The 23518-nt window shown below is 34.9% G+C and overlaps 5 protein-coding genes across 6 annotated transcripts; 2 read left to right on the top strand and 3 right to left on the bottom strand.

Moving 5' to 3' along the window:
* Positions 1–196: 196 nt before the first annotated feature.
* Positions 197–4523, bottom strand: LOC105955602 (zinc finger CCCH domain-containing protein ZFN-like). The gene is made up of 7 exons (XM_088820053.1): positions 4009–4523; positions 3136–3293; positions 2830–2892; positions 2313–2432; positions 1834–2106; positions 1067–1381; positions 197–734 (listed from the first exon to the last, which is right to left on the bottom strand). The coding sequence occupies exons 1-7, from the start codon at positions 4076–4078 to the stop codon at positions 453–455; spliced, it is 1281 nt and encodes a 426-aa protein (XP_088676179.1). The 5' UTR covers positions 4079–4523; the 3' UTR covers positions 197–452.
* Positions 4524–6288: 1765 nt separating this feature from the next.
* LOC105955603 (DNA ligase) lies at positions 6289–11213 on the bottom strand. Of its 2 annotated transcripts, XM_088820052.1 has the most exons (10): positions 11161–11213; positions 10910–11046; positions 10682–10787; positions 8851–9134; positions 8630–8735; positions 8174–8554; positions 7996–8072; positions 7758–7882; positions 7072–7458; positions 6289–6627 (listed from the first exon to the last, which is right to left on the bottom strand). In XM_088820052.1, exons 2-10 carry the CDS (start codon positions 10996–10998, stop codon positions 6605–6607), a joined length of 1578 nt encoding a protein of 525 aa, XP_088676178.1. In that variant the 5' UTR covers positions 10999–11046; positions 11161–11213; the 3' UTR covers positions 6289–6604. The 2 variants fall into 2 exon arrangements, with proteins under 2 accessions (XP_088676178.1, XP_012834814.2); XM_012979360.2 differs by lacking the exon at positions 11161–11213 and having other exon boundaries at positions 10910–11146.
* A 1203-nt stretch (positions 11214–12416) lies between these two features.
* Positions 12417–16131, top strand: LOC105955605 (GDT1-like protein 4). The gene is made up of 9 exons (XM_012979362.2): positions 12417–12793; positions 12901–12957; positions 13443–13583; positions 13879–13977; positions 14149–14221; positions 14344–14429; positions 14881–14964; positions 15185–15244; positions 15746–16131. Exons 1-9 carry the CDS (start codon positions 12698–12700, stop codon positions 15932–15934), a joined length of 885 nt encoding a protein of 294 aa, XP_012834816.1. The 5' UTR covers positions 12417–12697; the 3' UTR covers positions 15935–16131.
* A 627-nt stretch (positions 16132–16758) lies between these two features.
* Positions 16759–17670, top strand: LOC105955606 (CRIB domain-containing protein RIC4). The gene is made up of 2 exons (XM_088820054.1): positions 16759–17167; positions 17275–17670. The coding sequence occupies exons 1-2, from the start codon at positions 16819–16821 to the stop codon at positions 17514–17516; spliced, it is 591 nt and encodes a 196-aa protein (XP_088676180.1). The 5' UTR covers positions 16759–16818; the 3' UTR covers positions 17517–17670.
* LOC105955604 (Pentatricopeptide repeat (PPR) superfamily protein) lies at positions 17232–20257 on the bottom strand. Its single transcript, XM_012979361.2, has 2 exons — positions 18169–20257; positions 17232–17554 (listed from the first exon to the last, which is right to left on the bottom strand). The coding sequence occupies exon 1, from the start codon at positions 20078–20080 to the stop codon at positions 18173–18175; it is 1908 nt and encodes a 635-aa protein (XP_012834815.2). The 5' UTR covers positions 20081–20257; the 3' UTR covers positions 17232–17554; positions 18169–18172.
* Between the last annotated feature and the right edge of the window lie 3261 nt (positions 20258–23518).

Below are 23518 nucleotides of genomic sequence, written 5' to 3'. Positions count from 1 at the left end.
TCGTAATAATAACAGTCAGACCCTTAGTAGTACAATAGAAACAAGAGAATTTAGTAATCGCATATACGATTGGATGAGATATAATTCTGGTGTGTTTTTGAGAAGGCCGATGCCGAGCGAGCCAGATGATCCCTGCTGAGAAAAGAAATGTTCAGAAGAGACTGTCAAAGTGATACAAAGATGTTAGAACGATCGCTTGTCAGAGAAAAGATGAAACTTCCATTACTGCCTTTTAACAAATGTGACAACATTTGCAGATTTATACAACAAAAGCAAATTTAAAGAAGTCAATCTAGTCAACTGAACTGTATCTTCAGATAAGCAGATTAACTCGGAGCTGAATTTTGTACATCTCCAGACTCCAGCTACGGAAATGAATTTACATGACGCTGTTATTTATTTATCTTCCAAAAAAAATTGGAGAAGGCAATAACTTAGTTGCACTTGGATTATCACTCTGATTCGATGTTATTATCACCCGAGGATTTCTGTCTTGCCTCTGACAAAGAGAGCCGTCTGTTATTTGTGGAGCCTGCTTCTACAAGCCCATCTGTAGAGTAACTTAATGCAACAGTTCCTTGTGATGATGCCAAAAAATGACGAATAGCTGGCGAGTCGGTTGACGGTGATGCAGCAGCATTGTAAGCAAAAACCCTCATTGGGTGGTCAAACTTGCAGCTTGGACCAAACTTGCATATTCCATATCGGGAGTAGAATACACACAGAGGCTCCCCCTAAACCAACAGACGAGAAACAAAATATATGTGACCAAGAACTGCTAAATCAATTTCAACAAATAGTAAAACATGTTAGATCCCAACCAAAGAAACAATAGAAAGTACAAGTTTCTTTCGTCTTTATCCAGTTTCGTTTCTGTATTCCAGACGAAAAAAAAGTACATCTCTTTCTTCTTCACTATTCTTCATTTCCTCTTGTTTTTCACTCCTCGCTATTATTTGTCTTTGCAATTAGAATATATAAAGCATAAATAACGTCATCTAACTCGGGTACACTGGAAGGAAGCCCGTTTTAGAAATATTAGATGTAAAGATCTGGTTTGACTTACCGTCCGTAAAGGAAGTCCAATTGGACTCAAGACACAGTCAGGAACAGGCATAAGTCTTTCTCTGGGGTGGTGAAATTTACACACTGTACCAAATTTGCAGTCACCGGTCTTCATATAGAATTGGCATTCCGGTTGACCCAGTCTCTCAGGAAATACATTGTCTCTTTGAAATGCATAATATCCCATGGGTACAGAACCGGAATGAAATTGAGATCCCGTATTTCTAGATCCACCCTGTTGTGACGCACCATCACTCTGGCCGTTTCCTGTTGTAGGTTGTTGGCTTTCCGAAGATAAAACTGAACCCATATGACCCTGGAAAGAAAACCACGGGCCAGTAAAATTCAGGCTTTCTATATTTCACGTCTTTTACATAAGTTGGTTTTAAAGCAAAACACGTTGAGTGGTCTCAGTGTATGAAGATCAAGATTCAGTAACATGAAACACATGCTGCTACATCATGATCGTTTTACTCAAAAAGAAAATTTTCTCACTTCTGATCTCTTTACACTCTTCTCTCGTGCTTCTCGTTACATTCTTCAGTTAGTTTTTTTCCATATGAAGGGGTGATTGATGTATGAGGTTTGGCCAGTGAGTGATATGTCAGATCTTCACAACAATCAGGGAAGGACAGATATTCTTCAAAATATGTGCGAAGAATTTACCAAAGGGACAGAGAATCAGAGGCATAATAAACCCACAACACACTCGAAGAAAAAACGAAGAAGCAAAAAGCATGGTGAAAATAAAATCATCAGGAAGATTACACTGTATGCGTTCCATCCTGGTACAGATACCACTCCCTGGGGCATAACCAGCTGTGTATAACTTGAAGGGCTTTGCCACCGTGGACTGGCTATAAAAGAAGCTCTTGACAGCGGATACGACAGCTGGCTGGTTGTCGGAGACTGGATTGGAGGATATACAGCAGAGCCACGTAAAGAGACCATCATATTAGATGGCTGAGGATGGTGGAATTTACAAGTGCTCCCGAATTTGCACTGTCCGTTTCTCATATAATACGCACATTCCATCTCGTTCTGTGAGCAATAACAGAAAGTAAAACTAAATTAAAATACTCTGATTTAAAAATGGTGTTTCGTTATAGAATTTACTTTATGTGATATAAATCAGACGATAAAAACAGTGGGAAAAGGCAAACTCATTCAAATTGCTTTATTTTTCATGCCTTGAACTAAAATTAGAAAACATCAGTAAGAGGAAGATGAAGATAAAATGAGCGAACCGCGCGGATTGGATATCCCAGAACATTTAACGCAACTCTTCCAGCGATTCCAGCTTTCTCTCTAGGATGATCAAATTTGCATGTGGCTCCAAACTTGCAAGTCCCCGTTTTTAAGTAATACTAGAGAAAAGAGTTCAAATGCCCAAATCAACATAGTAATAGGAAAATTGAATAGAAGCAATAGCACTAACATTCAAATTTCAAGTTGAAGTGACAAAATGTAGCAACCCAAAACGTGTAGAATCTTCCAGATACCAATATACGATATCATAATTGCAAAACAATTATGTGACACACGGGAGCAGAAAACATGGAGACCGCCACTTCGTAACATAATTAATACCAGAAAGGCAGAAACACTTCGCAAAGGGAAATTTAAGCATTTGCATGAGATGTTGAACCAGTTGAAGAAATGATCATGAGACGAGTTGAATACGAGTTTGAACCAATTACTGCTTGAACATGTTCGACAACTTATATTGCCACGAGTAGAGACAAGTGCAGAGTAAGTGCAAACCTGACATTCAGATTGTCCCATTCTTTCTGGATACTCGCCTTTCATCTTTGCTGTGGCAATAGCCTACAATTGAGTGCTGAGAAGTTATCACACTATGGTATACCAACAAAGAACTGAAAAAAACGACAGTCGGAAGTGCATGTTTACTTCCCAAAGTATTTGAAACAGAGTTTAGTTCAGTTGTTTCCTTCTTTAACGAACATGTATAAGCATTTCCATCTACTTAAAATATAATATACCTCGCCAAACAAATGATGGCCGTAGTTCAAGATTATAGAGACACAAACAAAGATCTGTACCCCATACCAGTTTCCTGTTAGGAGGGTGATTAAATCGGCAGGTCGCCCCAAATCTGCATAGGCCTGTCCGGATGTAGTACGAACAGTCTGGTTCATCTTCACGCACCGGGTAGAGTCCGGAATCCATTGGTTCCGATGATTTCATGTTCATTTGCCATAAAGCATCTGAAAGTATTAGATGACATCAGTTTGAAACTCGACTCTCATTTACACGAAGTATAACTGTCGTTCTCTAATAAGGCTGTTCTTTCATATAACAAGCGTAAAGAAGAGTGTCCAGCTTGGAAATCCAATTTTGGACATTACCACCACATTCTCAAAATAGAAGGTTCATAAAAGGAAGATATTTACTAAATTGATGACATCATTTTTCGATCTAAAACAGAGGGTTGTGTAAAATGGAAAGATCTAGAAACGATTAATGACATGGCAAACCACATTTTCACTAACATATTTGGGCTAAAATGACAACTAAATCACCAGGATTCACCACCTTGACACAAAGAATAACACAGTCAAAGACATTTTTATAAAACCACAATCTTATACATGCAAACAATTGATATCGATCGATCGCCAACGAAATATTATTACAAGTCAGATGTAGAACATGCGATGAATTTCAAGCGCCAATCGCAAACGATTGCATTTGATTAATTAAAAAGGGTAAATAAACACATAAATTCAAAAATATATATATAAAAACAAAATTGTAAGGAAAAGGAAAGTCAATGCTGACGAACAACGCGATCATGCCTAAACACGCCTCAATTCGTAACGAAATTATAAATAAATATCGCTACAATACACGCAATCAGCTCACATAAAACAGATTAAAAAGCGAAGAACGGAGGGGGGGGGGGGGGGGGGGGGGGGGTACCTTGGTGGTGGTGGGGGTGGGGGTGCATGGAGGAGGAGGAAGCAACGGCAGTGACCGACACTCGCGACATTAGAATTCAGCACCCACATGACATGTCCTTTTCACCAAATTTCACACGCGCCGCGCAGCTACCAATCGTCAGTTCTCTCTCCGCCGTCGTTTCGCGCCACGCTTTTTTCCCCGTCGTCCGCCGGAACAGTAAAAAAATTAGCAAAAGCTTCTTCGAGTATTCATGGGAACCGAAAACGAAAAAATGTGAAGGATGAGAGAGAGAGAGAGAGTAGGAGAGAGGAGAGAGAGAGAGAGAGAGAGAGAGAGAGAGAGAGAGAGAGATGGTTTAATTAGGTGGTGGCGTAGTGGCGTTGTGTCTCCTCCACAGAAAGAGAAAATAAGAGTGGTGGAAAAAGGAAAAGCAGAGAAAATGAAATTTAGTGTTAGAGAGAGAAACAAGAGAGAGAGAGAGAGAATAAAAATCAACCAACCAAAAGTACCAAACCACCCCACCCAACACTCTCACTGTGTGTACTTTTAAAGTGTGTTGTTAATTATTCCCGGGTCGGGTTTCTTCGACCCGTTTCCAATGCACACAAATTAAGAATTAGGAAATACTACTAATAATAGCCTATTCTAAAATTACATGTTATGTTAGTTACACACATTATGAAAATTATTACATGATATTTTTTTTCTCCACGTAAATATTTCATATGTTTCAAAATAAGTGACATTGAATAAGATTATTGTACGCTAACTAGAAAAAAATATTGAATAGTTTTGACTTAAGAGCTATGTAGCACGGGCACAGAAACGGCGATACAGGAAAACGGTATTTTCTGAAAATGGGGATACGAGAACTTACGGGAAATATGTAAATATTAAAATTATAGGGGTGTATTTATAAATATTCTATACAAACATATATACTCCCTCAGTTCCTAAATAATTGTCATTTTTCACTTTTCACAAAGATTAAAAAACTCAATAAATATATCTTGATTTTAGAAAAATCATATAAAAATGACTAAAACAACCTTTAATATTTAATGATTTATAAGAGAAATTTAATGAATAGAGTTTCATTAATAAGGTTAAAACAGGAAGAATGCATTTAATGCAGTATTGGAAATCTAAAGTTACAGATAATATGGAACACAAATATTCTTAAAAAGAGACAGTTATTGTGGAACAGAGGAAGTAAGTTTTTATTTATATATGAATTCGTTTTATTTATTTTTATACAAATATATTGAAAATAAACTTACTATCAGCTATTAATTTGCAACTGATCATTAAATCGTGTAAATAATTTGAGATACAACAAAAATATTTGAAAATTTGCGAAACGCGGAAACGTTGAGAAGTTGAAGTTTCCGTGCTACGTTAAGTGAAAATTAGTTTCTTCCTTGTAAATATTTTTTTTTGATCTAAAAAGCTTTAGCAAGACGATACGGATTCGGGTCATTTGAACTTCTGAATGCATGATGCTCTTTTCAATCAGCAAAGTCCAATATTTTCCTTGCCAGCATATTTCGCTAAATTAATAGAATTTTACTAGTCCCGATTCTCGACTGTATTAATTTATCGAGTTTTAATTGTACTTATGTTCGGGTCCACATATACCCAAATTCAAATGGGGTTAATTTTTATTTGGTTACCCTGAAATAAAAATGGAGTGTGGACAAATTATGACCATAGAAAATGAGTGTAGAACTGAACTTGAAGGAAGATACCTCTCCCAACTTTTATGAAATGGAGATCTCTTTCAATAATCCAGAAACCCTTTTATTATTATCCTGGAACAAATTCTTACTTATCCCTTTTTTCCCTTTCTCACATAGCAAAATTCTGCTAAATTCCACCCACGAAAAAAGTGAACGTTTCATTTTTCGTGTTCGCTTTTATCGAGGGGTATAAATCAGTTGGAGTGTCGAACGATCTCACGAGCTCGTGAACCTGCTCAATAAAAACTCGAATTTTCTGAAAATTCAAGCATCAAATTACGTAATAATACTTCAAATTCCTAAAACAAAATCAATTTTGCTCGAGCTCGAGCTCCAAAGCTAAGTAGTTCATCGAGCCTCTGCTCGTAGATATTTACTAGGGGTAGAATTCATAGAGGCCCTCTAAATGAATCGAACTCTATCGTAAAAATCAACTTATTTATATCACCTAAGCTCGAATATTATCATCGAATTAACATGCAAACAAAACGAGAAATATACCAAGAATGACGAGATGATCAAGTGAAACGAAATTATTCAGCATAAACACATTGTCCAATTATCTAAAAACTTCACTGACTACCACAGATAAATACATGAGATTATTATCCTTACAAAAAAATCACAAAGATAAATTGAGAAAGAGAAACTCACGCTATTATAAGAAGCATTGACTTGGTTCACTGGAGTCGCACTAAAGTAAATCTAGATAAGTACACTCTCGTAGAGAGAGGGTTGTAAGTTCACTCCACTTAAAAATATAACTACGCCCAACTTAAAACTAAAGATACAGAAACGTACACGGCGACTTCTCTGTAAATTGTACACAACTTTAAAGAATAGTTACAGTCATCTTCAAGCGCACTACACATTAGTTAATCACTCTCTTCATCGTCGTCTGCAAGGAAAAAAAAGAAGAATATCACATTAAATAAAATAAACAAATAAAAAAATGAGTCATGTTTGATATCTATCTTTATCGAGAAGGAAACAAAATATTCAATTTTATAACTCCAAATTTATGCTGTTAATTTACTGTAACTTTATGAATGGTATGCTAGTCTCAGGGAGCAACACATATATTAGATGTTGAAAAAGGAATTCAGAAGAAAAAACGGCGGCAATTAGGCATTGCAAAGTGTCAATAGTAGAATTAGCATTAAGGCTTTAGCCTAGTGGTATCAGCTTCCTCAATGTGGGGAAACGTCGGGGGTTCAAATCCTATGAGTGTGTGATAGACCATTTTATAAGGACTTTTTTTTAAGTCAAGAGTGAAATTAGTTTATATACATATTTTTTCTTAAGGTCAGCTATTATGTGGGAAAATGAGAAAATAGTTTACCTGCGTTGAATTCATCACTATCATCGTCGTCTTCATCCTCTTCCTCTTCCTCTTCCTCTTCTTCCTCCTCCTCTTCTTCTTGTACTTCTTCCACCTCCCCTTCGCTCTCCTTCTCCGCCTTCTTCTCCTCTTCCTCTGCCTTGTCAGCATTCTCCTCCTCTGCATTCTTTGTCGCCTCTTCGTTGTCACTATCTTTGTCCTTTTCCTTTTTTACTTTTTTTTTACTCTCTTTTGAATCAACAGTGTCTTTTTTAGCACGAGCTTCAGGTTTTGCAGGAGCCCCAAAGCTAAAAGTTGATCTTCTTCGTGAACTGGATATTATGTTGCTCATGTCAATGCCTTCGAGTTCTCTAGCTGTTTCCTTTCTCTTTTTACAATCTTTGATTTCTGAAAGAAATAGCTCAAACATTCATTTTCATATTCACACATTCGACAGGGAGGAAACTAAGCCAGAAACTGAGCCGCTAGACCATCTTTGCAATACCAGTAATATCCATTTTAATATTATAGAACTAATAGAGAGGAGGGAAATTTCGTTTAGACATGAATTTGCTAGCAGAGTACCAAATATAAGAAAATTTTCTGAAAATCAATTAACAGAGTGCTTACAGTGAGGCAGAAAAAAAGGATGTTCTTTATACAGTCATTTGAATATAAATGGTTGTCATGCACAAACCAATTATTACCTTTCTCACTAGGATTTTTGGATAGCCCTTCTCTTAAGAGAATCCCTTCTAGCTCCTGAATTATAACAGCTTCTCGTTTGTTGTCTGGTACTTGCTTAGCTTTCTTGTAAATTACAGGAGGAATACTGCCCATTAAGACCAGATAACTTGACATCATTAACATGTTGGTAGCACTCGACAAAGGATAAATACCAAGTTAGAAAGGAAAAAAAATAAAAAGCCAAACAGGTGTATATACCTCATTCCACAAGCTTTGATTATTGATTTCAGGTTCTCCACCTTTTTCCCATATGCAGGAACTGGTTTTTCTTTTCTCTGTCAGTCAAAATGCTATTGTTAAGAGATATATACATAGCATACATTTATAGGCATGCGTTGCTTAATGAAATAGGAGTAATGAACTGTAAATCACCGACCTGTGCTGGTTTTTCAAGTTTTTCGACGGATGATTGAGATTGACCATCTTCAGATAGACTACCATCCTCACCAGAATTATTATCTTCCTCTTTAGAATCGTTATCTTCCTCTTTCTGCCTCTTTTGAAGCTTACTAGGTTTCTTGGCAGACACATCAAGATCACTCTTCCGTTTCTTAGGCTGTTCCAACTTCTTACTGTTTTTTCTAGAAGCAGATTCTTTTTTCGATTTCACTTTATCTTCCATCTCATCACTTTCACTAGGTAAAGATTCAGATCCTTCTTCACTGCTGACGGTTTTCACTTTTTTACTTTTTAAGCTCTCAGAAGTTTTCTTCTTAACATTTTTCACAGATTTTGTTGCTTTTGGTGGATTTAATACCTATATAGCAATAAAGTGATAAAGTCAGCAAGTTGTCAATTTGAGAACTCAGATTGTACATAATATAGTTCTTACCTGATCTATTTGTTGACTTATGAATTTCTTAAAAGGGTCGAGGTCATTTTTGTCAAGTCCAAGATCCTCTTCTAGAAGTCGGCGAACTCCAGCCAGAGTTAGGTTCCTGGAAAGTAAAGCAATAAACATGTTTTGCTTTGTTATGATCTTCCTTTCAGTGAAGGAAAAACTTCAAGAAATGACAATTGATGAAAATCAGTACAGAAAATTGAAATACATACTCAGAATTAGCTAGAAAATGATCAGCTCTTTCCAAGATGGCCTTCTCAATTCTGCTCTCGCTCAAAGGACCTTGAGCGCCAATTTCAGATTTGGGGGTTAACACACCCATTATAGGGGAGTCTTCCATCATTTCCTCATCTCCGGTGCTAGATTTTTTCAAATCATTGTTTGACTCATTCTGTTTAGGCAATATTGTTGCATCTTCTTTACTTAAATGCACATCTTTTTCATTTTCGTTTTCTTTCTCGGTTTCAGGTTTGCAATCATCAGCATCCTCCATTTTCTGGAATTTGGAACAGAACATTTATAGTGGTCAATATAGTTGTTGGATTTAACAAATTAAAACAATTAACAGTTACGACTACTATAAAGCAGACAACTACTCATCCCCAACTTTGACTGTTACAAGCTAATGATCTTCATTTGTTGGCCTGAAACCAGTCATTATAGAGATTGCTACCCACAAAAATTTCAACAACTTCCTCTGGTTTAGGATTCAAAATTACAACCTTTCACAAAATAATCCAGAAATTATTATACTGGACACTAACCTGCACCATCCGGTAAAATGAGATAAAAGTTTCCATGTGTAATGGTACATAAATACTATCACGTCTTTACAATGAAAGGATTGTCGAGTTAAGTTTGATGGATTAGTGGCCTTTTTGCCCCTGTATCCTATCCCATATATCACTTAAGATTATTCATCGCAGAGGTCAAGGTGTGACTGCTACATTAGAAGGACAGTTCATATGTAATTCCATCACTTGAAGCTTAACAGCTAACCGTGAAAATCTTACGTTAGCATAGAATGAGTCTTTTTTCTCTTTAAGATACAAAAGTTTAAGAAAGAATAAATAAGTAATAGTTTGGGAAATTTTTAAGACATTAGATTTGATCAAATGCTTTTATTCATGTAAGCATTTAATAAAGCATAAGCATACAATACACAGTGATATGATTTATGGCGTAACAAAGCAGATGCACACAACCCATATCGAAATGATTTTAGGACGCAACAATAGACGCGTGAAATAATTCATTTCCACAAATTAATTCTATCTAGCAAAAGAAACTCGGGATCCACTGAAAATTGTATTGATGCTGAAAGTTATGAAATCCTAACTATTAATGTTGAAAAGTATCAAATTCCTAAAACTGGAAAACCTAACGAAACTAGGAAAATACGAAAAATTACTAAATATGGAGAAAATAAAACGACTTAAAGTCCGACTCTAATAGAACTCGTGATTTTAGGAATATCCGTATATACAGAATCATAATCTGAATTTTCTATGAATTGATATTATGTTTTTTAAACTTCCCTAAACCGGCAAAAATGGAATTTTTAGGGCCGGAACGACGTTGGAGTGCCTAATTCTAATTTCATTCATGAAAAAATCTCATGATTGTTATTTCTTGGGCTGTTTTGCTTGAGATAAAAGTTGTCTCAGACTCAGATATACGAAAATCCGTTATTTTCCATATATTCTTTCTATATTTCCACCTAATTAACAATTAACGCCGCCAAAAAAAACATATAGCAAGGTAATAAAATACGAGCGAGAGTAAAATGAAACAAATACTTACTCCTACAAAACCTGTGCGTTTTAATCAATTCATAGGCATTCCTTTAAGACTTAAACAGGATTTCTGCAATTTATTATCGATATCCGTTGATGGTATTCCTTCCGTTTCAAATTAATGGTCGTTTAAGGACACGTGTATTAAGAAACGTCACATGAATATTTTTCTTAAAAATTACAGGCACTCCTCTGAGCATATCAATTTCAGCAAGTACAGCAAAATATGGAGGAAGTAGTAATTAACCTTTTCCAAGTAATGCCGAATGAATCTCTTGTGTGCGTCCAGTGCAAATTTCTCGAGGCCTAAATCCTTCTCCAGCAGCCTCCTCACAGATTCCAACGTCAACGAACTGCCGTTTGAAACAAATCATCCACAAAAAAAAATAAAAAAATTAAACAAATAATTGAAATGGCTGCATATATACATATACATATACATATACGTATCGCAACAAAATTAATGGCTAATTACTCGGCTTGGTCTTTGAAATGCTGAAGGCGGGAGCACACGGCGTGCTCTAGCTGCTGCTCAATCCCCTGCTTCTCTCCTTCTTCCGCCATTTATTTTTAGCCCCGATTGAAAAGAAAAAAAAAACCTAATCTGCTTATCTGCACGCGAACATATATATGTATATAGTTGCCGGAAAAGGAAAAAAACGAAGGGCAAAAAACGTTTTCACGGCGGTGGTGGTGGTGGAGGAAACAGAAAGTGAAGCAACTTACCGATCGGAGTGAGGGTTTTAAGGTTTGGGAATTTTTTTATTTACTATATAATTCCTTTGATACGACGGCGTATCTGTAGTCTATTTGGGAGAGAGAAACATTGTGTAGCCTTTAAGTAATTTTATTTAGGGTAAAACATGGAATTTATCAAATTTTAAACTCAAGAGTGAAATAATTGGGTGGAATATTATGTTAATTTAAATTTTAAATACAACTAGGATAATAGAAAATATAGTACATAGTAAAATTTAATAATGTAGCATTACTCATATTATATATAATAATAGTTTTTTTAAATATTGCATATTAAGATTTATAATCAAAATATATAGATTAATATTTAACAAATCGAATTTCTATCTTTATCTCTTAAGATTTGAGATATATTGATGAAAAATAGGAGATTGATAATTGTTGAAAATTATAGTAAAAAAATATATTAAAAATAAATCATTACAGCAACATCATTAGGATGTTTACGACTGCCGAGCGTTTCTTTCTTTTATAAATAAAGTTAGCCACGTTTATACATATAAATGTTTGTAATATATATGAATATATATTTTCAATTATAATATCATATAAATATATATGATTGAACATACACAATAATAAAAGGGTAAATTACTGCCAAACCCCATGGGGTAATGTCAAATTATGAAAAAGTCCCATCGTCTCTGGGTAATTACAACCACACTCAATTATGAATCTTCTTATATGTCCACCATTGCGGTGTCAAATTTAGTGCAATATTTCAAATTATAAAATATTCTTCAGTTTGTACCCGTTTTACCCCATTTGAGCTTCACATTTTGAAACAAAACGATTATAAAAATGTGTCTATCGGCTTGTAAATATCAGATTGTGGTGCATCGAGTACTGCATTTTTGCACAAATACAAACTAGAGAGCGTTCCACAGAATCTAGAAGATTCAGTTGAATTTTACACCATATGGATGAACGCGTAAGAAAATTCATAGTTAAGGGTGCTTGTAATTAGTAATTACCCAAACAAGAGGAATTCTTTCGTAATTTAACTTTACACCAAGGAGTGGCCGTACATTACCCTAAAATAAATTATTGTGTCTGGTTAGTCGAGCCGAAAGCATGTTTGTTTCAACTCTTTTCATCAAATAAACGATTAACTCAAACTCGAACGAGTTTTAATTGAGTTGAATACAAATCGAGCCGAGCAGCTCGATTTTCTAATAAATAATTTTTAATTATTAATTTTTTTCAGTCTTGTGTGTCAAAGTGTGATTAATAAATTTGATAATTTAAATGAGTGATATAAATAATAGTTGACAAACGTAAGCAATTTTCTTTGGGAGACTTACCGCTGAAATTGGGGAAACCAGGAATCTCTCCCCTCCGAGATCCCAAATTCCCAAATCCCTAATTCCAATTTCCGGATCCAGATCCCCTTTACTTCTTACCTAAATTACATTCATCGAAAATCTCCAAACATATTTACCTCTGAAAATTGGAGGTCGTTCACGAACAATTGAATCCAGAAGAACAGCAAAACCAGTCAAAAATGGGGGATTTCTCGTTGAGGAAATCGTTTTGTATCTATTTCTTCTTCGTATTTCTGCTCTTCCAATTTTCCTCGCTCCCTCAAATTTCCGCGCAGGTACTGTTTTTCCTTTTTTTTTTTTTTTTTTTTTGAACTTACATTTTTAGCACTTGCAATTGATTTTGATGACCTGGGTGATCTAACTAAATTTGCACGATGATTAGGAAAATGAAAGGTACGAGTCAAATTCTGCAATCAAGGATCTGGGCCGCCGTGGTAAAGTAAGTATAATCACTGCCTTCTTGTTTGGCATTCCCATCGTGAAGATGAAGTCGTGTTGTGTGGCGTTGCGATATAGCAGCAGTGTTAATAGTTCTATAAAGCAAGTTAACTTTTTTGAAGGATACTCCTTTTGCATTCATTTATCTTTCTCTCTTTTTTTTTGGTGCATTGGACTTTCATCGGATGAATGCAGGTAATGCGATTGGACCATGTATGTGTGCTCGTTTATTCACGCGTAATTTTTTTAACCAGACACCACTTTCCAGGCTATTTTCGGTCACACTTAAAAAATAAGAAAACAGGACAGTTGAAAATGTTCAATGGTTTTGTTAAACAAATGAATTATGTGAATGTACTTGCTAACGAATGGTTCCCTCTGGTTCACATGTTTTGGTTGTGGAATGACGTGTTTTGAATTGTAGATATCGTAAATATGAGGTTAATGTTGAATTCTGATGATATTTGCATGAATTGTGGTGGACAGATACTTGTGGACAAAATTAAAAGTGGTGTTGTCAAAGAAGAGAACGATCTAGATTCTGTTAACCTTCTTGTTGATCTGGACTCTGGTCTTGGAGTCTTCGATGCTTTCTTTGCAAGTTTATCCATGATACTTGTCAGTGAGGTAAGCAAATCCTTCATATGCTATATTGCTATCTTATTTAGATATCGTCTATCGAATGATGTCAGTATGCTCTGCTGCTTGGATTTTGATGAACGTGTTGTACTCTACTATGTTCATTATTAGAAAAGATGACTCAGTCAACAAAGTTGTATTACTAATGAATTTTGGAGTGTAATGTACTTCCAAAATCAACTTTTGCTTATGGAAGAATTGTCTATTTTGTTGGTTTCTTTGTCATTCCTTTGTATTTGATTTAATGATTAGTTTGTATTGTAATGATGGTTTTGGCTGCTAGATTGGAGATGAAACTTTCATAATAGCGGCTCTCATGGCAATGCGTCATCCTAAGTCAATTGTTCTATCAGGTGCTCTCAGTGCCTTGTTTGTGATGACAGTAAGTCGATATCCTTTCATGTTCTCTTGATTTTAGTATTTGTTGTTTTCTCTAAGTTTCCTTCCGTAGAGTATGCATCTCATGTACTTACACCTATGCACTCAAATTTCACCTTGAAACTACTTTTTGATTAATGATACTAATTTGTATATTCCTTACTCATCATTCCAGATACTTTCGACCGGTCTTGGGAGGATCGTGCCGAATTTGATTTCAAGGAAGCACACAAATAGCGCAGCTACAGGTATTTGTTTCTATTCTCTAACACAAGTTATGAATTAAATACCTCTTTCTGGCTAGTCTTTGGCATAGAAATATGGTAGTTAAACATGTGTTTATAAATCTGAAGTGAATATTCTCTTGCAGTTCTCTATGCCTTTTTTGGGCTCCGACTACTTTACATTGCATGGAAATCAGATTCAAAGGCTTCTCAGAAGAAAGAAATAGAAGAAGTACGTCTCACTGTGAAATTTGATTTGCATTTTTTAGCATTCCTTCTTTTCTTCTGGAACTAAAGCTCTTTCCTGCTTTAGCCTTCTTTAGTGCAAGAAAGGCGTTATCAATTTGACTCCTGGGGTGATATTTTAGATATTTATATTTGTATAGTTGTTTATGTACTATTTTATTGTTTTGAATTGCGCAACTGATGAATTAGTTCACACCTGCATACCACTCCCTGATTTTAGCTGTGCTTCACAGTGATTTGGCTTTTAAAACTTTTGTGATGAATCTATGATAGTTATGCTGAAACAAAATATGAGCCCGTAAACAGACACACTATCTATCACCTGAAAATATTTACATCATTCTTTGAAGGTGATATACGCCACTACCGTACTATGCTCAATTCCCTTTTGCATTACATACTGTTATACATGGTTTCAGACTCTGTGAATGTTACAGGTAGAAGAGAAACTTGAAGCTGGACAGGGGAAAACAAAATTCAGACGTTTCTTTTCTAGATTTTGTACACCAATCTACTTAGAGGTATAGCTCGCTCTTTTGTATATGAAGCATATTAGTAAATGCCTACTCTTTTTGTCATTTAACTGTTAATTCTTCGAGTATAATGAAGTACAAAAAATTGTCGTACTCGTGCAGTCCCAATTATTGTGTCTCTCTTTCTTTTTGTACTGTTTCTTTAGACCATTTGGAGACTTAAGTGCAATCACTAATAATTTTTCCCTGCAATGTTATGTGTGTGCAGTCATTTATCTTGACATTTTTAGCAGAGTGGGGAGACCGCAGCCAGATAGCTACAATTGCTGTAAGATTATTTATTTGTTGTAATTATATGGTTTTCACAGTTCAAGCAATCTGGACTATTGCTGTGGTTGTTGACTATCTAATTTTATTTATAAGTTTTTACCTCTTGGTAAATAGCATAAAAATGCTGTTCATGTAGGATATGTTAAAGTTAATTTAGCCATTAAAAACCCGATGATGTGTTAAGCAAACCAGTAATCACACGTCTACCCCTAACAGAGGTTGTTTGGAATTTCATAGGACTTTAATTAGTTTTCGGGTTAGGTCAACAATTATCTGACTTTCCATGGAGATGACAAGCTCTATTAGTCTAAATGTTTGGAGCCCGATTATATCTGATAAGTTCATAACAGCGAACAAAAAGAGGATTATGAATGTGAGGCTATATCTGAAGTATTTTTTAGATTTTTGACTTAACTATGCTCAAATGTTTGGAATACGTCGAACTTTTTTGTTTTTCTTGAAATGATTTTTTATTTTTATTTTTCGTTTTCTTTCACAGTTAGCAACACACAAAAATGCTGTTGGAGTAGCTGTAGGAGCTATAATAGGACACACCGTTTGTACATCTGTGGCAGTTATTGGCGGAAGTATGCTGGCATCGAAGATCTCACAGCGTACAGTCGCAACTGTCGGAGGGTTGCTTTTCCTCGGATTTTCCGTTTCTTCGTACTTTTATCCCCCAATGTGATCATTTTATATTTTTGGGTAGATTAACTCTATAATTTCACATCTCAGTGTGTGTGTGTATCCAATCGACTTTAGATTCTCCAGCTGACTATATATGGAGCAGTATAGATTGAAAGCATTTTTCATACTTGTTTTTTTGTGGACAGTATCAGAATCCATTGTTTATTAAGATTGCAAGGTACCTTGCAATGTCGATTATTGTCCCGAGTTTTGGCACTTCTATGTTCTGTTTAGACTCAATTCAAACCCAGTTGGAGTTGGGATATAAAATGTAGACAAATAGTTAAAAGAGTACTTACAATTTATGATTTTAATTGGATGTATTTCCTTTTTGGGTAAAGGAAGATCGAACCCCATGGATTTTTGTTTATCTTTTTTTAACAATATTTATTATTTACACACAAAAATAAGTGGCAATTTATAGATGGCTTCTTGCAATTGTAAGTGTCTGAAGTTTGCTTGCAATGTAGTCATACATTGGTGGAATCCAACAGAAGTGTGTATTCTTGGTACAAAAAGAAGAGAGAGAAAAAGAGATTTTAAGACAAGGAAAAAACTAGAGATTAGATAATGTGGTGATTTGGTAAGAGACTTGACTTCTTCTGTAAGAGAGGCAAGTGAAAGAAAAGCCCCACCATTTCATGTGACAAAAGATAAGATTTTATCTGCATTCAATTCAATAATCAAAACCCAAAGTAGAGTGTGTTGCATACTTAGATTTTCATGTTTACTATAGATACACAATTGTGATTCTTAATTTCTTATAACTTAGAAACAAAGCAAGTGTCTAGAAGAATATATTAAGACAATCCCATTCTCCCAAACCATCCTCATCTCTCCTCTCTCTCTCTCTCACACACACACTACACACATACACACACGAAGATGAGGGATCGAATGGAAAGATTTGTACTACTTCCCTTCACTGCAGGTTGCACCGCGGAATCGAGCATTGCAGTTATCAAACCAACCCCCACAAGTATTTGCCACTATCTTTTCATACAAAATCTTGAATTCTTTTTTTTTTTCTTTTTTTCTTTTTTGAGGACTTACTTTTCGGTTTCTCTCTGTGAAGGAACTCGTGACGGGGAAATGGAGCAAGAAGAAGAATATGATGATGAAAATGAAGAAGAAAGTTTATCGGGTGAAAACTCGAAGAGCCCTTCAAGCCTATTGCCACTTCCAATTTTCCAAAAGCTCTTCAAGAATATCAAGAACTTCTCTACCTCATTCGGTAAGCGTTTCTTGCGTGCACGAGTTCACACACACACACACTTGTCTGTGTGTGTATAGATATATACCGAGAGACATAAATAAACATATACATATATATGTTTACAGCGTACAAAGACGAGTTAGAAGAAACAGAAACAAGGATGGAGATTGGATTTCCTACAAATGTGAAGCATGTGACTCACATAGGTCTGGATGGTTGTGCTAGCTCAATCCTCTCAAAGGGATGGAATAATTTTGACGAGCCAGAGACGAAGAATCTTCCTTCGGTTCCACTGACACCTGTCGAGCTAGCCATGACAACATATGCTGATAAACCCAGTTTCAGGAGTTTGCTTCAAACCAAATGAAGAAACTATAACAAAGGGGCAGACGGCATGCTGGAAATCTAAATGTATAAAAACATTAAAAGTTATATGAGGGTCCCATGAAATTAAATTTAAATGTTTATTTGTGGTTGGAATAAGAATTTTAAATCAAGCAAAAGTGACATTTTTCGTTCAACTTTGGGAGAAATTATAACGTCATTCCAATTAAATAAAGAATCGTTTTATCAAACTGTCAAAGAAGCAAATAGCTGAATGTGACGGTAAATCTCATGCACCTAAAAATCAACTATAGAGCTATGCAGTTTCTACTTTATGTTAGAAGACGGGGATGCGAAGAAATCAGCTACATAAGCATCTATAATCTTTCAAGAACAAGGATAATAACGAGAACGATTGTAAAACTATTTTTTTTATTCTTACACAACCCTTTATACATAGTTTTTTTTTCCATTCCAAATATGGAGTTTGGTAAGATTTCACGTAGTTATTAGTATACATAACAGAAGTTTCGTATGGGTTGATTCGTTGATCTAATTATACGAAGCATGTACTTAATAACGGGAAATTTCTATAAACAAGAAACTCAAAGCTAGGGAATGCAAATGTGGTCAGCATATTTGATGCAAATTTTCATGAAAAAATTAAAATAAAAAGAAGTTGAAAAAAGAGATACGAGATCATTCTGCCAGTAGCCCGCGTCTCTGCATTCCCACAGCTTTCCACATTCCGTCAATTACATATTTGCATGTAAGGCTATTCGGTGCAAACCCTAATCTCGCCATCTTTTTTTGGAATTCCATCAACCGAGAGGGGTCGCCTTCCTCAGAGAGTACCCTAACAGCTGCATTATAACATTCTGCATCAAATATTTGAAATTCTTTCGCGTATAAACTCAAAAGTGATTCGGCCGCAACAATATTCCTCTCGTTGCAAAGCCCATTCATCAAAGCTCTACAAACATCAATCTCGAGAGGCAAACCAGATTTAACCATCTCTTTCATTAATAACAAAGCCTCCATGCTTCTGCTTAATCCACACAAACCTCCAATAATGGCTCGATACGCACTCAAATTAGGCTTCAAATCCTTCGATACCATATCAAGTTTCAATTCCAACGCGTCCTTCAAAAATTTGCCTCGACAAAGAGAATCGATCAACTCATTACACACTTCATCACTCGGCAAATAACCATTTTGCGACATCTGATCCAAAAGGGACTTTGCTGCAAATGGCCTATTATCCTTGCACAAAGCAAGTATCAAGTAGCAATATATATCTCGGGAAATCATAACACCGAAGCGTGTGAGTTCCAGAACCAGATTCATTACAGATATCATCCTATTCAGTTTTTGATATCCTTTTAAAAGCTGCCAACAAGTGAAATCATCGGGGAAAACCCCATTACCGATCATGTCGAACAAGACGTATTTTGCCTCTTTCATCATCCCCTCTTTGCAATATCCGTGTATTAGAGTATTGTAAGAAACAGCGTCGGGTTTTAATCCTCTGTGGACCATCACATGGAAGAACCGGTGAGCCTCCCTCATACTACCACTCTTACAGAGACCGTTAATCAAAGACGTGTGTGTTAACAGATCGGGAACCACACCCCTCTTACACATGATATTATACAAATAAACCGCATCCTTCAACTTCGATTTCTTGCAGTAACTATCGATAAGCATGTTATAAGTTACGATATCCGGCTCAAATCCTTCTTCCTCCATTCTCTCCAAGAACTCATTCACTTTATCCACATCCAGTTCTTTACACGAGATGTGAGTCAATATGTTAAACGTGCACGTGTTTGGATGCAACTCGATCCGCCGCATCTCTTCGTAAATCTCCCAACATTTTTCTACATAATCCATCTTCGACAGCCCATTCAGAAGACAGTTAACAGTAAAAATACTCGGTAGGAATCCAAGCTTCACCGTTTCTTCAAAAGCTCGAAAACTCTCTTTAACCATTCCCTTTCGGAGATAAGCCTTGATGAGCATATCAAACACAACAGGGTCCCAATTACATTCATTTGTGCACATTTGCAGGCTGTCGTACACATTCACCATTTCCGAACCATTTCCATTTCCATTTTCATTCAGCTGCACCAATTCTAACAGGATTTTCATTGCTTGCTTGTAATTTTTGGACCACACCAAAATGTGAACCATAACGCACAAACTGCGCGCATCCGGTTCGATATTCAAGTCATTCCTGGCCCAATTAAAGAAACTGAGAATTGCGGATGAATCGGACTGGCATCTGAGCAGTATCCTCGACAATTCATGGCTGGTGAAATGACGAAATAGCCCTTGCTCTTGGAGATAGTCCCAAAAGACGCGGTCTTTTTGCTTGAGAGATGAGCAGACGAGCGTGACAACGTTGTTCGGATTCTGGGTTTCGGGGAGAAATTCGTAAAATGGGTTGTGCCGCACAGGTTTTTCGATGCTGCTGCTGATTAGGGTTTGAAGAGCAGATGACGAGGTTGAACAATTTCTAGGGTTTGAGCGACGAATTGGGGCAGTGAAAATGGCGACGGAAAATTGGGGCAAACGATGGGTAGCTGATTTCAGAGATGAACTCATAGATTAAAATTCATACCGATAGAAAAGTGCAATTTGAGATGAGAGCAAACCCTTACACTGGGCGCGTGCAATTCACGTGCTCGCCGGAGGCCAAGTTTCGCCTGAAAAATCAGCCGTAAGTGGTGAAGTGAGTTAAAATAATTAGTTTTGTGTGTATCTGTGTAAATATGTTTTGTTGAGGGGGCTAAGTGCAAAAACGGGTAATGTATAGGCGTCAAAATAGTATTAACTCTTTAATATTTTTTACTTTTTAAGTTTAAATTATTTTAATTGGCGTCTTACTATATAATATGGGATTATTTGTAAAAGCCCCCCATTACACAAGTCTAATTACAATAGGCCCAATTTTTTTAGAACTTTTTGAGATAAATCCATTTCAGCATTAAATAATAAAAAATAATAAATTATCACTATTATACCCTTAACTTAAAAGTAACGTATATTTTAGGATTGGAAATAAAAAAAAAATTAGAAAAGATTTATAATATCTTTTCCTATTATATCGTAACAACACATCCTCATATAATTCCACGATTACACCTAATTACAGAGAAACCGTTTCAAAGTAATGTGTATTATCTTTGCCTATCTCTTTCTTTTTGATGATTCTTCCTCCATTATTGGGCTTGGAGAATCAGCGACTCCATTGGAGGAAATTGCAGAAACCATAATTAAAGATTAAAAATTTTAATGGTTATAAATATTCCAGGTCCGGCGACGGAAGGAGGAGGATTTGCATGTGGAGGAGCGGCGGCCGCTGCGGTGGAAGTGCACATAGTATGTCTTCCGTCGCCGAGGACCACCGTGGAGAAACTCGTAAATTGTTTAGAGTTGATGAGAAGCCAAAGATGCAGAAAAAATGAATTATCCTGCTATTTCGTGTGAATGTTCATTGTGATGATGACGTAACCAGATGTAAAATATTCCATGGTTAATGGAAATATTAATAATTTTTTTATAAAAACATTTACTTAATAATAATAATAATAAATCAATTTTGAGTTATTTACTAAGTCGAAGCAAAATGATTTATCTGCCTCGACTCGAGGTGAATATTTGTAAAGATTCATTTTTTTTAACCCATACTAATAAACAAACAAGTCTAGGAATTTGTAATTATACAGTGGTTTTCGTTAATTACAGAGTGGTTTTCGTTAATTTAATAGTGGTTTTGTTAATTGATAGGTTTTTAGTGAATTTTTGTAATGTAATTTATTAATTACATAGTGGTTTTCACTAATTACATAGTGGATTATGTTAATATTAATGTGAATTATACTTATTTTATAGTAATTCTTACGTTAATTTCGATAAATTTAATGATTTTCGATGTGTACGCAAACAGGGTTCCTTCTAATTATGTTAAAATTAGTCTAGGGTATAATCTTAAATTAAAAGAATTAGACAGTGATATTACATATACATTAGGCACCGCAATTCCGTTGTTTGATTTCAATGGTAATCGTGCTAATTAATATATTTTATATTCGAAGATATCAGACCTAGTTAATTTAAACACAGAAAAAACTATTTATATGGTACACGGTTATGTTTTCTCCCGTGATTTGGGGGAAGAGAGGCGAATTATATTGTAATGTGATTTTAGGATTAATTTGGAATTGATTTATTTTTGGGAGGGATTTGGTATTAATTTACCGTAATATTTAATTTAATAATTATACTAATAAGTGGGGACATATATGGGTTTTTAAGTCCAATGAATTTATCTCAAATACCATTAATTAATTAAGGATTTATCAAGAATAAAAAACCCAATGGAGGGTGTTTGACATATTCCCCCATATAATATTGAATTACTTTTATAGTTGAAATTTGAAATATTGTTCAGAAATCTCATTTATTATTAGATTTTACAATTTCAATACTATATATAATACAACATATTGAACTTAATTCTCACTAATTAACTATTTTGCTAGTTGGTAGTGGAGATTAATAAAATTATATTTAATCCGTTTATAAAATCCAATGAGGGATTTGTATGAGTAATGAAGTCAAGTAATGATTGATATTTGAATGAAAATGGAAATACTATATTCTAATTTCAAAATGAGAAAATAAAATTTTGGCATAATTTAATTAAGAAATGTTAAGCTGCCTACCAATGGGTTTGACTTTTGGATCTTTTGATTTCAATTTTATTGAGTCAAAGTTGGATGAGCACCCATGCCATCCTTGACTTTGGTATTCCTAATTACTATTATTAAAAAAAATATATAATAATAATAATAATAAGTAAATAAAAAATCATAATTACGTTCGCCCCTCAAAATTGTAGATTTGTTATATTAACACTCCTTAATAAAGGGTGATAATGAGAAATTTACAAACTGCACATAGTCTGAAAGTAATTTCTCAAAATTAAAAAAAATATTTTTTTAACTACACTTTATCTTATGGAGGTGATTGTAATTTACTCAAAAATAAATTATTTACTCCGCGCATATATGTACGAATGTTACATAAGTTATAAGCTAAGTAAGCATTTTAGTGCGAGATTTGGTTTTCGGGTTCTTCGACGACACTCAAGTCAGACTCTAAATTACAACGAAAAGTAGGACTTTTAAGTACGTATTACCGAAAAATACTAATCACTTGCCACAAATTATGAAGACGAAAGAATAGTTATACTTGTAATAATTAGGTAAACATGATATTTGGCTCTTCATTAGACTTTTTAATTTATTTAATTGGACTCAAATAGGCTAGAGCACATAATATTGGACTTTCATTAATTTATTTAGTTTAAACTATAATCGCATCCCCTAATTATTAGGATGAAAATGTAGGGGGGGGCTAGCTAAAATTTCGGGGTTTGGAACAGTGCCCCAATTTTTTTTTAGGTTTACAAGACATTGCAAAAATAAGTTTGTATTGATATGTTTTAATTAAAATGTCATATATATAATAATTTTATCGTATTTTAAGCATGACAAAAAAAGTAAGTTAATTCAAATTATTTAAATAATGTATCGTACTTAATATTTTGGGGATTCATGGCATCGTCTCATATTAATTTTTAGCGTTATTGATAAAAAAATTCAAAAATATGTAAATATTCATAAATTTTATTTCAAATTATACAGGTTTTCACCATTTTATTTTATATTTTTATATAAAATATGATATATATATATATATATATATATATATATATATATATATGGAGAAGAAACAATAAAATTAAGGATTAAGATACATATTTGCAAAAACTTTAGGGGGCTAAAAGTAATATTCAAAAAATACAGTGCCAAAATACCTATAAAAAAAATTAATCTTGGGGGGTCAAGAGCCCCCCTAGCCCCTTCTATGTTCCGCCAATGTTTAGTACTGACTCATCACCTCGATTGCTCATATATGGAATATTTACTTCCCGCAAGAAATGGTCGAACGGTTGGAACAAGTGAACTTATGTCG

The sequence above is a fragment of the Erythranthe guttata genome, chromosome 6 (assembly GCF_056151865.1).
Source record: "Erythranthe guttata isolate IM_541 chromosome 6, IM_541, whole genome shotgun sequence".
Lineage (NCBI taxonomy): Eukaryota > Viridiplantae > Streptophyta > Magnoliopsida > Lamiales > Phrymaceae > Erythranthe > Erythranthe guttata.
The sequence above is the reverse complement of the archived record's forward strand: the minus strand, read 5'-3'. Positions and strand labels throughout refer to the sequence as shown.